Raw genomic sequence first — 17,049 nt, 5'->3', positions numbered from 1 at the left:
ATGATGACATGGCTTGATGACGTGGGCTGTTAGTGACACGTGTCACTCCATGGTTTAACCACGTGTAATGGTACAATTATGTGGTGACCAGTGACACGTGGCATGCTGATGTGGATGGTTGTGCAAACGTGTCACAATGCTATTTGGCCACGTGTTCGTTTGTACCACATGTCACACAGTATTCGTCCACGTGTCGTCTATTATGTCATCATTATAGATACACCATATTAGTCCCTTACTTTGCATTAAGTGACTCATTTTAGTGCTTGAAATTGAATGTCATGCACCAAACTAGTCCCTTCACCAGTTTTTTCTCATTTTTTTTAAATTTAAAATTTTCAATATCTTAGATGCACTAATTTCAATTCTATTTTTTCATACATCGTTTAAATACAAGTGCTTTCATAAAATTTTTTAAGATTTTAGTTTTAAATATATAATTTTTTCTATAATAATTTAACATTGGTATATTTTGTAATATATAAGTATGTTATTATAAAAAAGAATTATATGATTGATTAGACACATTTTTCATTAAAAGATATGTGTTTTTAACAAGAAATCAAGATTTAAAATAAACATTTTTTTGTTCTTATGAAATACATGTTTCCGTTGTATGTAAATGGACTAGACTGAAGGCACTTCATGCACCCTCACTACCATTTCTGACCTTTTCAATCTAGACAAAAGAGGTCGGAGATGGTAGTAAGGGCGCTTGAAATGCCTTCACGTCAACTCCAAAACTGTGGTTAGAAGTATTCACAAGAGAAAAATATTTTATAAAAGCACTGAAAGGGGTCGGAGATGGTAGTGAGAGTGTTTGAAATGCCTTCACATCAACTTCAAGACGGCAGCTAGGGGTATCCGCAAGAGAAAAAATATCTTATAAAAACACTTGTATTTGAATAACATGTGAAAAAATATAATTGAAATTAATGCATTCAAAGATATTGAGAATTTGGAATTTATAGAAAAAAAGGGAAAAAATGATAAAGGAACTAGTTTGGTACACGGCATTCAATTTCAGAGACTAAAATGAGTCATTTAATGCAAAGTGACTAAGTGAGGGACTAATTTGGTGTATCTACAATAATGACATAATGGACGACACGTGGATGAATATTGTTGCGACACGTGGCACAAATAGGTATGTGACCAAATAGCATTGTGACACGTGGCACAATCATCAACATCAGCATGCCACGTGTCACTGGTCACCACGTCATCGTACCATTACACGTGGCCAAACTATGGAGTGACACGTGTCTCTAATATTCCACGTCATCAAGACATATCATCACGTCGTTAATAGAAACGGATTAGGGACTAACATGGTGCACTTTTGTCAATCTCTAAAACGTAATTGGTGCAATTAAAATCTCAAAGACGATTTTAGTATACGATGTCATTCTCAAAGACCATTTTAGAGTTTAACTCACATTTCTCGTCTCAACTATAATTCATACTTTCAGACAACTGAATTTGGGTCGACAAACCCAAGCCTAAGATTTTATTTCTATTTTTATATTTTTCAGTTTTTGGTTCTCTCTGTTTTTTTTTTAATTTTTAAATCCATCAACTAAAATACAAAAATAGCTTCTTATAAGGGCCCACATTACGGCCTTGCAAGGCCCAACCCCAAACGCAGCAGCCATCTCTTGTACACTGGTCATTCATTTCTCTTGCTCCTCCACGCGACGGTAACAGCCACAGCTCCGACGACATTGCACCACTCATCTCCAACGACTCACTAACTCTGAGCTCCGAAGAATTCGCATTTTCCAACACCATACAGCCACCATGGATGGTATTCCAGCTCATCTCACTCACTTCATGATTTCTTCTGTGTTCGAAGTTTCTTTTGATTCAACTCGGTTGAGCTCGGAAGTAGTTCATAGTGTTCTGTTAATTTTCGATTTAGCTTCGTATAAACGTGGGGAAAGTTTCAAATTTTCATGTATTATAGCGAGAGAGTTTCATGATAAACATGTATATGTGTGTTTCAGTTGATTCACAGCCAACTATGGAAGAAACGATTCTGGTGGGCGATGACCTGATGATGGGTCCACCGTCACCTGTTGTGCCACCTGAAATCGCATCCCATGTTCTCCGCGGTGTTGATTTGTGTGATGGAATCCTCAAGAACCTGTTTTTGTGTAAGCTTTCTTCTTTGCATGTTACTTGCTTGATTAAATGTCTATAAGCTTTTTGTGTTTCGCTTCATTTGTTGTAACTTAGACTGGAAGATAAAGCACTTAGGCAATGAATGCAGTGGTAATTAAGAAGAATTATAAAGTATGTGTAACTTAGGACCATCAGCTTGCGATTTTATGGGACTAAAGTGTGGTTAAAATGTGTATCAATATTGCCTCCATTATTAATATCTATTGGGTCTGAAGAAACTGGAGGGGCAATGATCTTAAAATTAAATAAGTTCCAAGCAACTGATAAATCCTCATGGTTTGTGTTGTTTGTCCCCTACGGTTAGTATTAGATGCCTGTTAAAACGTTGTCTTTTCTGGATATTTGATAAGCTTCATTTGAAACTTGTTAGGCTTGCAAATCAATGACATTGAACCATTCTGCCAGGATGAGCTTGCTCTTTATAAACAATGTGCTGAAAGAAGGGTGATACGATTGCCATATATTACAGATATATTTTTCTTTGTTCTTCCATCCTTCTTTTCCATCTTACACCCAACTCATACTGTCATTATTGCGGATGGAGTTCTGGGAAGTGCATTTAATTGTTAATGTATCTTCTTTCTTTTTTCTCGTTGGGTAAAAAAATGCAGGACAAGGAGATTAGGAATCGTCTTCAAGAAAGTGAGCGGAAATTGGGCTCATCAATGCCTTTCGATGAAGCCAAGGAGAGAGTTACCCAGCTTGAGAAAGAAGTTACGTCATTGGATAGGTACATTAAAGAGTAGTCACCAATCTAAGGACCTTGGTTTCATGCATTTGCATAAATTAGACTCTATATAGTTGTATTAAAGCTACAATCATTAGTGTCTATTGGTTGCATTTTAATACTATATATGGATGACAATTTAATTACAGTTGAAAATAATTTAACTAAATTATTTAATAATTTTTAATTATTATTAATTTTATATAAAAATACCTGCATTTAAATTTTTACTTCATATATATTATGTTGGAGGAATAATAGTTACCTTTATTTTTCAATATATTAGATCGAGTTTATAAATTTAGTGATTTTCTTTTTAACCAAGCATGCATGTAATTTTTCAGTTTTAGAAACGGTTAGTGACACAAGTAATGTTAAAGGAAAACATGTCTGAAACAGGATAGTGTGATGGATTTACAAGACATATTGCGACGTTTCTCGTTCGACAACATTTGCAAATTCTCCTTCGGCGTGGACCCAGGTTGTCTCCAACCATCCCTACCTGTTTCACCCTTCGCCGCCGCTTTCGACACGGCCTCCAAGCTCTCGGCAGAGCGTGCAATGACATCATCACCAATCACATGGAAGATCAAGCGCCTACTTAACATTGGATCCGAGAAGAAGCTGAAGCAAGCCATCAAAATCACAAACAACTTAGCAGAAGAGTTAATAAACAAGCGCAGGAAAATCGGATTCTCCACAAGAAAGGATCTCCTCTCAAGGTTCATGAGCTCTGTCGAAAACGACAACAAATACCTCAGAGACATAATCGTTAGTTTTCTATTGGCTGGTCGCGACACTGTTGCGGCCGCGTTAACCGGTTTCTTTTTCTTGTTATCCAAAAACCCAAGTGTTGAGGTCTTGATCCGGGAACAATTGGACCGGATCCTGGACAATCCGGTCCAGGAATGTGCGAGTTTCGAGCAGCTGCAGCGAATGCATTATCTCACTGCTGCGATTTACGAGAGCATGAGACTCTTTCCGCCGGTTCAGTTTGACTCCAAGTTCGCGCAAGAGGATGATGTGTTACCGGATGGTACATTTGTACCCATGGGTACGAGGGTTACATATCATCCGTATGCAATGGGTCGGATGGAGCGGGTTTGGGGGTCCGATTGCCTCAAATTCAAACCCGAAAGATGGTTGCATGACGGTGTGTTTGTGCCGGAGGATCCATTTAAATACCCGGTTTTTCAGGCTGGGGTTAGGATTTGTTTGGGAAAAGAGTTGGCAGTTGTAGAGATGAAATCCTTGGTGGCTACATTGATAAGGCAATTTGATATTCGGGTAGTTGGGTCTGACACGGAGCCCCGGTTTGCACCAGGTCTTACCGCAACCATGCGGGGTGGGTTGTCGGTTCGGGTTTATGAGAGAAGTGGGCGATGGAATGACCCCTGAGAAGCTTGTAGAGTTAAAGTTGATCCATGTTGAGTAATTATTGGTAGTTACATTTGGAGTAGGTGAGATCTAATGTAAGGGGAATCAAAGTATCAAGCTATGTAAATTTTGTCGCAACTAAATAAATTCAAGTAATTTTCTTCTCTACTGGCTGTTGGCTTTTGGGGTAAATATATGGAGCATATTATTTGAAAATGTTAGAGCGCGAATTGATTTAAGGCATTAATTAGTTATTAATATTTAAAAATATAAAATAAAATATGTTATTAAATTAGAGTTAATATTCAAATTAGTTTTTAAAAGGTAAGATATTTTTAAAATTTATTTTTAAAAATTTTTTTAATTAAATTAGTCTTTTAAAGATTATGAATTAATCATATATATCATTCAGTTATTCTATTAACAATTTTTTTTAAAGATTGATACTGTACAACATTAATTGATAATATATATAATACCTAATATGTCTAATTAGATTTTTTTTTACCAAAGATAGAGATACTCGAATCCGTGACTTCTTAGATGAATATGGAGAGGCTATGTCATTTGAGTTATAACTCATTGGCATGTCTAATTAGATATATTTATGAAAATTTATTAATTTAGTCATTTTCTTTAATTACAAAAATTTTATTTCCAATATGACCTAGTGACTAAATTAAAAAATTTGTTTAAATATATTTAGTTAACGTCCAATTGAATATATATGTTATGTGTCATGTATATATACTATCAGTTAACATTTTATATCATCAATCATTAATAAAAATTGTGAGTAGAGTAACTAAATTATAGATATAATTATTTTGTAATCTTTAGAGGACCAATTTGATTGAAAATTTTTTTAAAAGAATGAATTTAAATGTCTTATTTTTTAGAGACTAATTTGACTATTATCCCTATTAGATTACTAAATTATTTAAAAAAGTAGAAGTTCTTTTAATATTTGAAATTCTTTTCAAAAAATCTATCTAAATATACAATAATTTTTTTCTATTAAAGAAAAGAAAATAATTTTACTAAATCAGACTTACTCTAAATTGGGTAGAGAGAATTTAACTTATATTTTCTCCAAAAATAATAAACAGTAATTATTAATAATTTGTAATTGGGTAGTGCCTAATTATAGAATGAAAAAAGAAAATCTTTTTTGTCTCACTAAAACGGAAAGAATTAAATAATATTTAGTGGATACCATTTTAAGTTTATATACTATTACTTGCCAATGTTATTGAATTTTATAATATTATAAAAACTTAATTTTATTCAATTTTATTTCTGACATTTTTTATTTATGTTAAAATTATCAATAAATATTAATTTTGTCTAATATATTAGGAATCAAATTAAAAATATTCAGAAATAATTTTAATACAAATAAAAAAATATTAAAAATAAAATTAAATAAATAAAATATTGAAATATTTTAAAATAAATTACCAATTTTAAGGATAAAAATATAATTTTTCACATTAAAAAACAAGTGATAAAGAAAAATTGTTGTCATTTGTAATTGAAAATAACACTTGTATTAATATTCAATTTTGTCTCAATTTTTTCTAATACATTAGAAACAAAATTAAAAAATTTTAAAGATAATTTTGATATAAATAAAAATATTAAAGATAAATTAAATAAATTAAATTAAAATATTGATGAAACAAATTGTAAACTTTAGGAACAAAAATTATATCTTGTTCTGTTGAAAAACAAGTGACAAAGGAAAACTTTTAGTTGTCATTATGCAATTGGAAATGGCATTTGTGTTAATTTTTAAATTTTTGATGACTAAATGTAGAAGAATTCAGGCCAAAATTATGGCTGAAAAAGAGATAACTTTATCTCTACTCATCAATAATTAAGTTCAGTTATTTGCCAATGTACTTTTGTTTGTCTCTTTCTCTGCATTAGAACAGCAGTTCATGAAAGATAGCCTCTTCTAACGGAAGCTTTTGTAATAAGGAGGCTTTTTTTCTGCTTATTATAATAAATGGCAATGGCAATTCTCCAAGAGCTCTTGCAAGAATACATAAACTCATTGTTTGTTGAGGTGATATTCGATCTTGTCATGTAATATATTTACTTTTTTGGCATTTAACGCTTACTTGAATCTTGTTATGATGTAGCAGTTCTTATAATTTCACAAATTAAATTTGAACTGAACAATAATGTTAAAAAACACTTTGCTCATTGGTTGTGTATGTCTTTAACTTTTTTTTTTCCCTTTTGCTATTATATTTGCAGGGGCTAGTGAATGATCAATTTTTGTCTCTTAAAAACACTGAGGAACTAGACTGTGTTGTACAAATAATTGACAAGTACTTTGAATATGTTGACATGATCCTTCCAGAGCTTTCTTGTCAATTGTAATATATATGAACTAATGATTTTATTATCATCACTTCATGCATGGTTTTCTATTTCATACTAATTATATTATTTAATTTTTTTCTTGTGATTTTAATTTACGCCTATAGTGATAATTCAAAAGTTGACTTCTCTAAGTTGGCATCTCTAGTTCGTGAGATAGAGGAAAAGAGCACCAGGTAATTACTTGCAATATCTATCTTTGAATTTGCATTTATATATTGAAGATTTAAAAAGCATTGTTTGTTTAAAAACTTTGCATCTAAGCTTAGATACTTTCATTCTCTTTTTTTATTAACTAGTTGAGCATTTAATCATGAGCAATAACAATAAATATTTTGATAAGATTGAAGATTTAATTTGAGGTTTTATACTTAAATAAATGAAACTGAATGGTATATGGGTTATATACTTATATAATATGTTAACTATGTCACCCAAGAATAATTTATGCATGCATGACCTGGGAAAATTAGGAGTAAATCGTGCTAGGCTACCTAGGATTATAAGTTACACATAAATCATCCCACCCTAAAAGGATTCACGTAATTTTGGGCCGAAACACAAAGGCCTGGCGGGATTTACGTGTGAAAGGAAAACCTCTCAAACTTGACGAGATTCGTATTGTTTGAAGACCTTCGAAGTCCAGCCACGATTTATACTTAAAGACTTACCCTAAGGAAACTGCAACGAGTTATTGCTTGAGTGAGACCTCAACCCATTGCGGCGAGTAACATTGGTGGAGGAGGAGCCACCATTTTCAACGTTATGGAAGCTTTGGGAGAGAAGGTTTGGGGGGATCGGAAGACAGCCCACAGCGGAGGAGGAGGTGGTAGTGAGCAGAGGCGTGAGGCATTCACTGGTGACGGTGCAGCGGCGGCTGGGATAGAGCAACCATTGTCTAGCGGAGTGAAGCACAGAGCAGTGAGTTGTACAACAGAGTAGGAAGAATACGTCTGGTGGCGAGAATGGCCGCCAACCAAGGAGATATGTACTACCTTAACAGTATTGCGTATGTTGCCGAATTTATCGACGAGGAGGTTAGTTATCGGAATCCAAATTGAGTTGAGTTGAGTTGGTTGATGTCATGGCTCTGTTCATTACACTAATATGTTGATGAATATACTATAGTTTGAATATGCATATTAGAACATTTTTTAATTAGGATCCTGTGGGTTCTGTTGTTTATTGATTTCATACCTTTTTGGTCGGTTTAAAGGATGTTAGACTTCGGATTTTTTTAATGAGTCATGGATTTCGTTTGCGATAAAATTTATAACTGTGATGTTAGAGTTGTGATAAATCATAAATATTTTCTTGTGCTGCTAGACGTGTGATATTTTGATGAATACATATAACCTGAACTTTTTTATTTTATTAGCTTATTGGATAAACTTTTTATACTGAGTTATTATTATTATTTTTTTTTTGGTATAATGACCCGTTAAATTGTTGCCTTAAAATTTATGTTTTGTTAGATAACTCGATGCGTTAGGAGCATTTGTAGACAACAGAGGATGGTAATGCATGATCGTATACTGCCCTACATAGATTGTGCCAATTTACTGCATGTTACAAGGTTGAATGATTATTAGTTCAAGTTTAACGAGTCGCTGATTAGTGCATTCATGGAGCGATGACATCTTGAAACTCATATGTTCTATATGCCGTTTGGGGAGTGCACGATAACACTGCAGGATTTGGCATACCAGTTTGGCCTCCCTATTAATGGACATGCAGTGAGCAGGTGTCTGAGCAATTTTGAGCCGTTGATGGAAGGGAGGAAGCCTGTCTGGGTGTGATTTGGAGAGTTATTCGGTGACCTTCTACCAGATGATTGTATTGATGACTTCATGGTTTCTTTTTCCTGGTTCCAGAACAAGTTTAGAGACTTGCCCGCCAATGCATCGGAGGCAACGGTACAGATCTATGCATGAGATTACATTATGATGTTGTTGTCTACGGCGCTCTTCGCAGACAAGTCTAGTGCCAGGGTTCATTTGCGGTGGCTTCCGTATGTTGCGGACCTTGGCGGGCTCCGCAAGTATAACTGCTTGCGATCCGTCGATATCTCTGTTGCTATACATGTGTGCGGTCCGTTGTACTTTCTAACTTCTGAGTAGCCTTTCTTCTGCCGCATAGTCACACGTATTAGCCAGTTATATCCATTTCCAAACTGCACACACTTTCCATGATACTTCAGTTGGTCGGAATCAAACACTTTATATTCTACACCACACGAATATTATAACTCTTAACTGTCAGTACAGCTTTCTTTTTGGTTTCGAACCATTGCCCGATTTCAAACTCGTCCATGCCAATCATACTAGGCCTGTCTCCGTGAATAGTAAGGTGCTGCTGATCTGGAAATGCAGGTTGGTTCAGTGCATCAAGGTCCAAAGTTGAAAAGTGTCGAGGGTATTGCTGTGTTTAACTGCTTGTATGGGTTTGTGCTCCTCTAGCATGTGTGGTGTCTTCCTCGCCATCGCTTTCATCACCAATAATTGGTGGCTCCAAATCCGACCCATCATCGCCTATAACCTCCGCAAATGGATCTCTCTCTCTCTTACCTCCATGAATACCAGTGCACCGTCTACTACAGGTGCTGCTCCCATTGCAATTGCGAGCTCTCCAAAGATTCGCCCATCACCCAAGTCATCTGTCGGGATGGGCAAATCAGCCGTAAATGATGATGATGAAACAAAGGGAGTCACCGGTTGCCTAGCTGGAATTAGGGCTGGAAGTGAGCCGAGCTGAGTCGAGCTAGACCAAGCTCAAGCTCGGCTCACAAAAATTGAGCTTGGCTCACGCCTCGACTCATTAACAATCGAGCCTATTTCTTAAGCTCAAGCTCGACTCACCGAAAGCTCACGAGCTGGCTCAAATAATAGAAATATAAATACATAATCTATAATTCTATATCAATAAATTATAATATATATTTTTTAAAAAAATATTTAAAAAGATCAATTTTATATATTATTATCTATCAATAAATTATAAATTTTTTATTTATGTCCTACATCAAAATTATATGTAAAAAATAAATATAAAATTTTAAATAATTAAAATCATTAATATATATATATATATATATATATATATATATATATACGAGCTAATGAGCTGAGTTTATCCAAGCTCAAGCTCGCCTCATTTAATTTATGAGCTCAATTCCAAACTCAAGCTTGGCTCACTAGCTCACGAGCTTAGCTTATCGAGCTATAAACGAGTCGAGCTCGCCTAGTTCATGAGCTGGCTTGACTCACTTCCAGCCCTAGCTGAAATGGCGTTAGAACTCCCTTCTATGACAGTAGTGAGCGGATTCGGAGCGGATCCACTATAGCTACCCTCTACATCAACCATTCTGGCAAACAACTCCATAGCGCCTAAGTCGAACAATCTTGATTGGCTGTGAAATATAACTCGCATGTCGTTGTCGCCAAGCATCTCGTACTTTCCAAACTTAAGATAACATTGCCTCAGTGAGATAGGAATTCGAAAAAATAATTGTTTCACACGTTTCTTTTCATATTTTTCTGCCTTCTGTAATCTACTATTCTGTAATTCCATCAAAGTCGTTGACGAATTTACAAATACATCAATATGCTTTTTATTAGAAAACGTGACACTCTCAATTGTGTTTTCATCAATCTTTTTTCATTGATGAACTAACAAAAATATAGTTTCATTCATCTCTCTCAAAACTCAACAAACTTCAAATGTACTTCGTTTGACACCACACTCGTTTATTTATAGAAAATTTATCATCATAAATTGTTCTAGCCTTCTTAGGGTTACTAATTTAATGGTAAATCATTGCTAGATTTTGAGGGTTACTGAAATTGAGCATAAATCGCTCTAAGGTGGTTAGGGTTATGGACGGTACGTAAATCGTGCCACCTAGATGTGTGTCAGCTTCAAAACATGTTAGAACCTCTAGGCTAGGACAATTTATAGTCAGCTTGTAACCCTGAATAGCTTAGCACGATTTACTCCTAATTTTTCTAAGCCATGCATGCATAAATCGTCTTTGGATGACATGCATAGTTAACATATTATATAACCCACATGCTCTTAAAACGATTTATATGATATTAAAAAGAGGTTAAACATGTTTTAAAATTTGTTTTAGAAGAATTTAGAAAATTTAACTTCAATTTCATTTATTTAAGTAAAAAATCCTTTGATTTGCTTAGATATTATTCAGTATTGTATTAGAAGTATAAACATTTTGAAAACATAATTAATGGTAGTATACATCAGGCACGTGTATATATACTTATAATTTGTTCTTTGGGTTCAATTTAGACCAGCTTTACAAACAAGATATTTCAAATACTTATTATAAGATGACTAAACACCATGTTAATGGTCATATAAACCTAGCTATTCATCTATTACTGTGTAAATGTTTTCAAAATTTTGTGCTTTTTCTTATTGAATTTATATCTTGTATACTTATGTCATGTTACAGCATTGGTACAGAGCATATGAGACTTGCATGTTCAGTTCTCATTAAAGCTTGTGACGAGAATAATAAAAAAAGGTACATTTTCGCTCTTCGTTACAATTTAGTGTGTATATATATTATAGTTATATTAGGTGTACAATAAAATTAATTATTAATATAAAATATATAATAAAATATAAAATATATATTAAAAATAAATTATTAAACATTATATATATTTATATATAAATATATAGTGATTAATTTTAGTGTACATGATACATTTTACTATTTCGCTAAAGATCATGCATAAAGCCTTTTCAGTAATAACATGATAAATAGAATAGTGGTTTACATATATAGTTTTAAAATAATTTAATTTTAATGTATTTTAATTTTTCAGTTTTACTCAGAGTCTACTCTGGCTTAAGCGTGAATTTAGCAATACTAAGAATAAATTGACGTCTATTATTCAGGTATATTAAATTATTTATTTATTTAAACATGAATTTAATGCTTTATTTTTGTGTTCATTTAACTTTTTAAAAAGAGAATTAATCGTCTTGTATATATTTTTCTGTATGTCTTATATATGATATTTGTCTTAACTATCAAACCTAACTTCTGTATATATATTGTTGTGCTGTTTTAACATGCTTCAATTACTCTAAATTACAGATGGAGAGAAGGATTAGAAGACTTAAAGAAAAGAGATTAAGATCACTAAACTAGAGTTTATGTGCAGTTGACTAATGTTATGTTTTCCTCCTTTTGAATCACATGAACTCTGGTTTTGAGAAGCTTGCTGGTTTGAGTGTCTGATTTATTTGAATTATTGGATGAGCTCAAAGAAATATGATCCTTTCTTTGCTATTTATTTTTTCTTTGGATATGTGTGTTACTAACTTTTTCATATGATTGTAGTTGTGTTGCAAATATACAAGACTAAACGAAGGAGAATATTTGATTACAGAGCCGCATAGAATTATAAGTTGAGCTAATGTTTAATTGAATATAACATTACTCTAACTAACTCAGTTTGTTGAAACTCGTTCATCTACTTAAATATATTTCGTGAATTCAAATTTCGCTGTATATATATAATATTTTATTAGTCAATAATTTATTAATTTTAATATGTCAGATTAAAAAAATAGAAGTTCTTTTAATATTTGAAATTCTTTTCAAAAAATCTATCTAAATATACAATAATTTTTTTCTATTAAAAAAAAGAAAAAATTTTTACTAAATCAGACTTATTCTAAATTGGGTAGAGAGAATTTAACTTATATTTTCTCCAAAAATGATAAGCAGTAATTGTTAATAATTTGTAATTGGGTAGTGCCTAATTATAGAATGAAAAAAGAAAATCTTTTTTGTCTCACTAAAACGGAAAGAATTAAATAATATTTAGTGGATACCATTTTAAGTTTATATACTATTACTTGCCAATGTTATTGAATTTTATAATATTATAAAAACTTAATTTTATTCAATTTTATTTCTGACATTTTTTATTTATGTTAAAATTATCAATAAATATTAATTTTGTCTAATATATTAGGAATCAAATTAAAAATATTCAGAGATAATTTTAATACAAATAAAAAAATATTAAAGACAAAATTAAATAAATAAAATATTGAAATATTTTAAAATAAATTACCAATTTTAAGGATAAAAATATAATTTTTCCTATTAAAAAACAAGTGGTAAAGGAAAACTGTTGTCATTTGTAATTGAAAATAACACTTGTATTAATATTCAATTTTGTCTGAATTTTATTTAATACATTAGAGACAAAATTAAAAAATTTTAAAGATAATTTTGATATAACTAAAAATATTAAAGATAAATTAAATAAATTAAATTAAAATATTGATGAAACAAATTGTAAACCTTAGGAACAAAAATTATATCTTGTTCTGTTGAAAAACAAGTGACAAAGAAAAATTTTTAGTTGTCATTATGCAATTGGAAATGGCATTTATGTTAATTTTTAAATTTTTGATGACTAAATGTAGAAGAATTCAGGCCAAAATTATGGCTGAAAAAGAGATAACTTTATCTCTACTCATCAATAATTAAGTTCAGTTATTTGCCAATGTACTTTTGCTTGTCTCTTTCTCTACATTAGAACAGCAGTTCATGAAAGATAGCCTCTTCTAACGGAAGCTTTTGTAATAAGGAGGCTGTTTTTCTGCTTATTATAATAAATGGCAATGGCAATTCTCCAAGAGCTCTTGCAAGAATACATAAACTCATTGTTTGTTGAGGTGATATTCGATCTTGTCATGTAATATATTTGCTTTTTGGGCATTTAACGCTTACTTGAATCTTGTTATGGTGTAGCAGTTCTTATAATTTCACAAATTAAATTTGAACTGAACAATAATGTTAAAAAATACTTTGCTCATTGGTTGTGTATGTCTTTAACTTTTTTTTTCCCTTTTTCTATTATATTTGCAGGGGCTAGTGAATGATCAATTTTTGTCTCTTAAAAACACTGAGGAACTAGACTGTGTTGTACAAATAATTGACAAGTACTTTGAATATGTTGACATGATCCTTCCAGAGCTTTCTTGTCAATTGTAATATATATGAACTAATGATTTTATTATCATCACTTCATGCATGGTTTTCTATTTCATACTAATTATATTATTTAATTTTTTTTCTTGTGATTTTAATTTACGCCTATAGTGATAATTCAAAAGTTGACTTCTCTAAATTGGCATCTCTAGTTCGTGAGATAGAGGAAAAGAGCACCAGGTAATTACTTGCAATATCTATCTTTGAATTTGCATTTATATATTGAAGATTTAAAAAGCATTGTTTGTTTAAAAACTTTGCATCTAAGCTTAGATACTTTCATTCTCTTTTTTTTATTAACTAGTTGGGCATTTAATCATGAGCAATAACAATAAATGTTTTGATAAGATTGAAGATTTAATTTGAGGTTTTATACTTAAATAAATGAAACTGAATGGTATATGGGTTATATACTTATATAATATGTTAACTATGTCACCCAAGAATAATTTATGCATGCATGACCTGGGAAAATTAGGAGTAAATCGTGCTAGGCTACCTAGGATTATAAGTTACACATAAATCATCCCACCCTGAAAGGATTAACGTAATTTTGGGCCGAAACACAAAGGCCTGGCGCGATTTACGCGTGAAAGGAAAACCTCTCAAACCTGACGCGATTCGTATTGTTTGAAGACCTTCGAAGTCCAGCCACGATTTATACTTAAAGACTTACCCTAAGGAAACTGCAACGAGTTATTGCTTGAGTGAGACCTCAACCCATTGCGGCGAGTAACATTGGTGGAGGAGGAGCCACCATTTTCAACATTATGGAAGCTTTGGGAGAGAAGGTTTGGGGGGATCGGAAGACAGCCCACAGCGGAGGAGGAGGTGGTAGTGAGCAGAGGCGTGAGGCATTCACTGGTGACGGTGCAGTGGCGGCTGGGATAGAGCAACCATTGTCTGGCGTAGTGAAGCACAGAGCAGTGAGTTGTACAGCAGAGTAGGAAGAATACGTCTGGTGGCAAGAATGGCCGCCAACCAAGGAGATATGTACTGCCTTAACGGTATTGCGTATGTTGCCGAATTTATCGACGAAGAGGTAAGTTATCAGAATTGAAGGTTGTGGTAGGCTTAGAGAAGGGGGGGTTGAATCTATGCCTTCCTTTTAATTACTGTTGTTACCCTTTTAAAACAGATTTGCAATTCTGATTCTGTTTTAACTTAGCAGCGGAAATTTATGAGACAATTTATTTTTGTCTCATGAATATCAGAAAACAGAACACAGCAGAGAAGAGAAAAGCTAACACCAGCATGTATCCTGGTTCGGTTGCCTTGTGCTATGCAACCTACATCCAGTCTCCTCTACAACTATGGAAGAATTTCACTATAGTTAACAGTATTACATACACCAATAACACAGGATTGACCCAATCCTTTCACACTCAAGTTCTAACCTAACTTGACATTGGCTATGCTAATACCTAACTATACCTCTTAGTGCTAACCCAACTAAGAAAGGGATACCTCACAGGTACAAGATACAAGACATAAACACACCTAAAAAAATCTGAAAATAACTCTAGGCTTTTCTCTCAAGTGTTTCACTCAGCCTTTTTCCACTCATGGCTTTTACTTGAGTTTTCTCACAATGCCTTTTCTCACTAGAAATTACAGAATGATAAACATTGAAAAGAACATTATAATTAGTAAAACATGAAGGAGATTGACTTCATCAACAGCCTCTGTGCTATGCAAAAAACCAGATTAGCAAGCCTCTGATTCAGTTCTTCATACTGGCAGAATGCACCTTTGATTAGGTTACACTGTCCAGTTAGTTGAACTTCTTCAAAAAGCTCTCTCAGAACAAAACCTCTATTCACTGGTTTTCTTTCCTTGCCTTCTGAATGAATAGCAAGCTTCTTTTTATCTCCTTGCATGTTCCTTGGTTCTTCTTCCAAGGTCAACATCTTGAGCCTTGTGCTTCACCAACCCACAAGCTCACTTTTTCTTCTCAAACATCAAAGTAGAACCTTTGCTTCTGACTTTTTCAACTTGACCGAAAGCCATGTAGGAGTAACCGAGATTGTCTTCCAATGGTCAACCAAATCTGAACCATAGAGATGCAACTTGGTCCCCAAGTATCTCTTGTGACCGTGGATTTGTAGCAGTGAAGAACAGAGATCAACTTTTCCTTGAATGCCATTTTCGGATAGTGCAAAGAGTTGGGAAGAAGGGATGAAGATCTGATGCATGCAAGATGAGATGGATTACCTTTAACCTAAGCTTGATTTGGATTAGATTTTCTGCTTTAGCTTCTGTGCTTCAAGCTTAGTTTTTCTCTTTCTTGCATCTTTGGTTACTGGCTTATGGAGGAAGCTTTTTCTCTCTTTCTCTTTCTTACTTTTCTGAAGTCTTGATGTGACTTGATTAGTGAAGAGAAGAACGTTGCTTTGGTTGGAGCAAGATGGTGGGAATTTGAAAAACAATTGAGCTTGGATCGGGTTCTTCTCTCTTTAGCCCGTGGTGTCTTGCTATGCTTCTTTGATGAATTTGTTTGAGATGAGTGACTTGGGCTTATCTTTATTCACTCTTATCAATCAGCCCATTAGCCTTGTTTTGTTATTCATTCAACTTGGGCTGCCTGAATTGAATTATGGCCTGCAACACAACATAAATAATTAGCAATGTATACTTATTAATTAAGCAACTCTAATTATTTATTTTGCCAAAAATAATGTTTGTCATCACTAATTAATTTAGTTAATTTCTTAACTCAACAATCTCCCCCTTGATGACAAACATGGTTTAAGCAATAATAAAAAAGGAAATAAGTTTGAGTCAGGTTTAGAAAACTCCCTTTGATTTTTGTCATTTCCTTTTATGTTGCTCCCCCTTTCCTTTTCAAGGTTAGCTCCCCCTGAATTTATGCTCTTCTCTTCTTTCCTGTTTACATATACTTATATGGAACTAAACAGATGCTATGTACCAACCAAAAGTATAGCAAACAGTGATAGTTTAAATGTCCAAAATAGAGCTTTAATACATCAGGGTTAGAATCAGATAGCAACATATCATAATCAGCCCAACATCAAGCTATTACCATCAGCAAACAGATTCAGCATGTGAAAACAAGTATTAATGCAGCAAAGATTATTCAACATGCAAACTCAAGTATGGATGCAGCAAAAATCCCAAAAAAATACTAGGGTCCTATTGCTATTACTCCCCCTTTTGTCATCAAGGGCGGATAATAAACAAGATCAACAAAAACAAAGTCTTGCAACCTGCAGAAAAGAGTTAGAGCACAGTTCAAAGTGCTAACTAAACTACCAAAGGTGCGGTAATATCCAGAGTTATTACAGTCATCCAAAATGAAACAGTATAA

The 17,049-nt window shown here is 33.2% G+C and overlaps 1 protein-coding gene across 2 annotated transcripts; it reads left to right on the top strand.

The window, feature by feature from the left end:
- The first annotated feature begins 1,667 nt into the window (after positions 1-1,667).
- LOC112772383 (cytochrome P450 94C1) lies at positions 1,668-4,456 on the top strand. Of its 2 annotated transcripts, XM_072225644.1 has the most exons (5): positions 1,668-1,807; positions 2,007-2,156; positions 2,555-2,628; positions 2,796-2,914; positions 3,316-4,456. In XM_072225644.1, the coding sequence occupies exons 1-5, from the start codon at positions 1,801-1,803 to the stop codon at positions 4,307-4,309; spliced, it is 1,344 nt and encodes a 447-aa protein (XP_072081745.1). In that variant the 5' UTR covers positions 1,668-1,800; the 3' UTR covers positions 4,310-4,456. The 2 variants fall into 2 exon arrangements, with proteins under 2 accessions (XP_072081745.1, XP_072081746.1); XM_072225645.1 differs by lacking the exon at positions 2,555-2,628.
- Positions 4,457-17,049: the final 12,593 nt, after the last annotated feature.

The sequence above is a fragment of the Arachis hypogaea genome, chromosome 18, assembly GCF_003086295.3.
Source record: "Arachis hypogaea cultivar Tifrunner chromosome 18, arahy.Tifrunner.gnm2.J5K5, whole genome shotgun sequence".
In the NCBI taxonomy this organism is placed as follows: Eukaryota; Viridiplantae; Streptophyta; class Magnoliopsida; order Fabales; family Fabaceae; genus Arachis; species Arachis hypogaea.
The sequence above is the reverse complement of the archived record's forward strand: the minus strand, read 5'-3'. Positions and strand labels throughout refer to the sequence as shown.

Bases quoted from the DNA above. Each gene is read 5' to 3' on its own strand.
- LOC112772383 (XM_072225644.1), top strand. The intron at 2,157-2,554 runs GTAAGCTTTCTT...GAAACTTGTTAG, and splicing joins CCTCAAGAACCTGTTTTTGT to GCTTGCAAATCAATGACATT. The intron at 2,629-2,795 runs GTGATACGATTG...AAAAAAATGCAG, and splicing joins AACAATGTGCTGAAAGAAGG to GACAAGGAGATTAGGAATCG.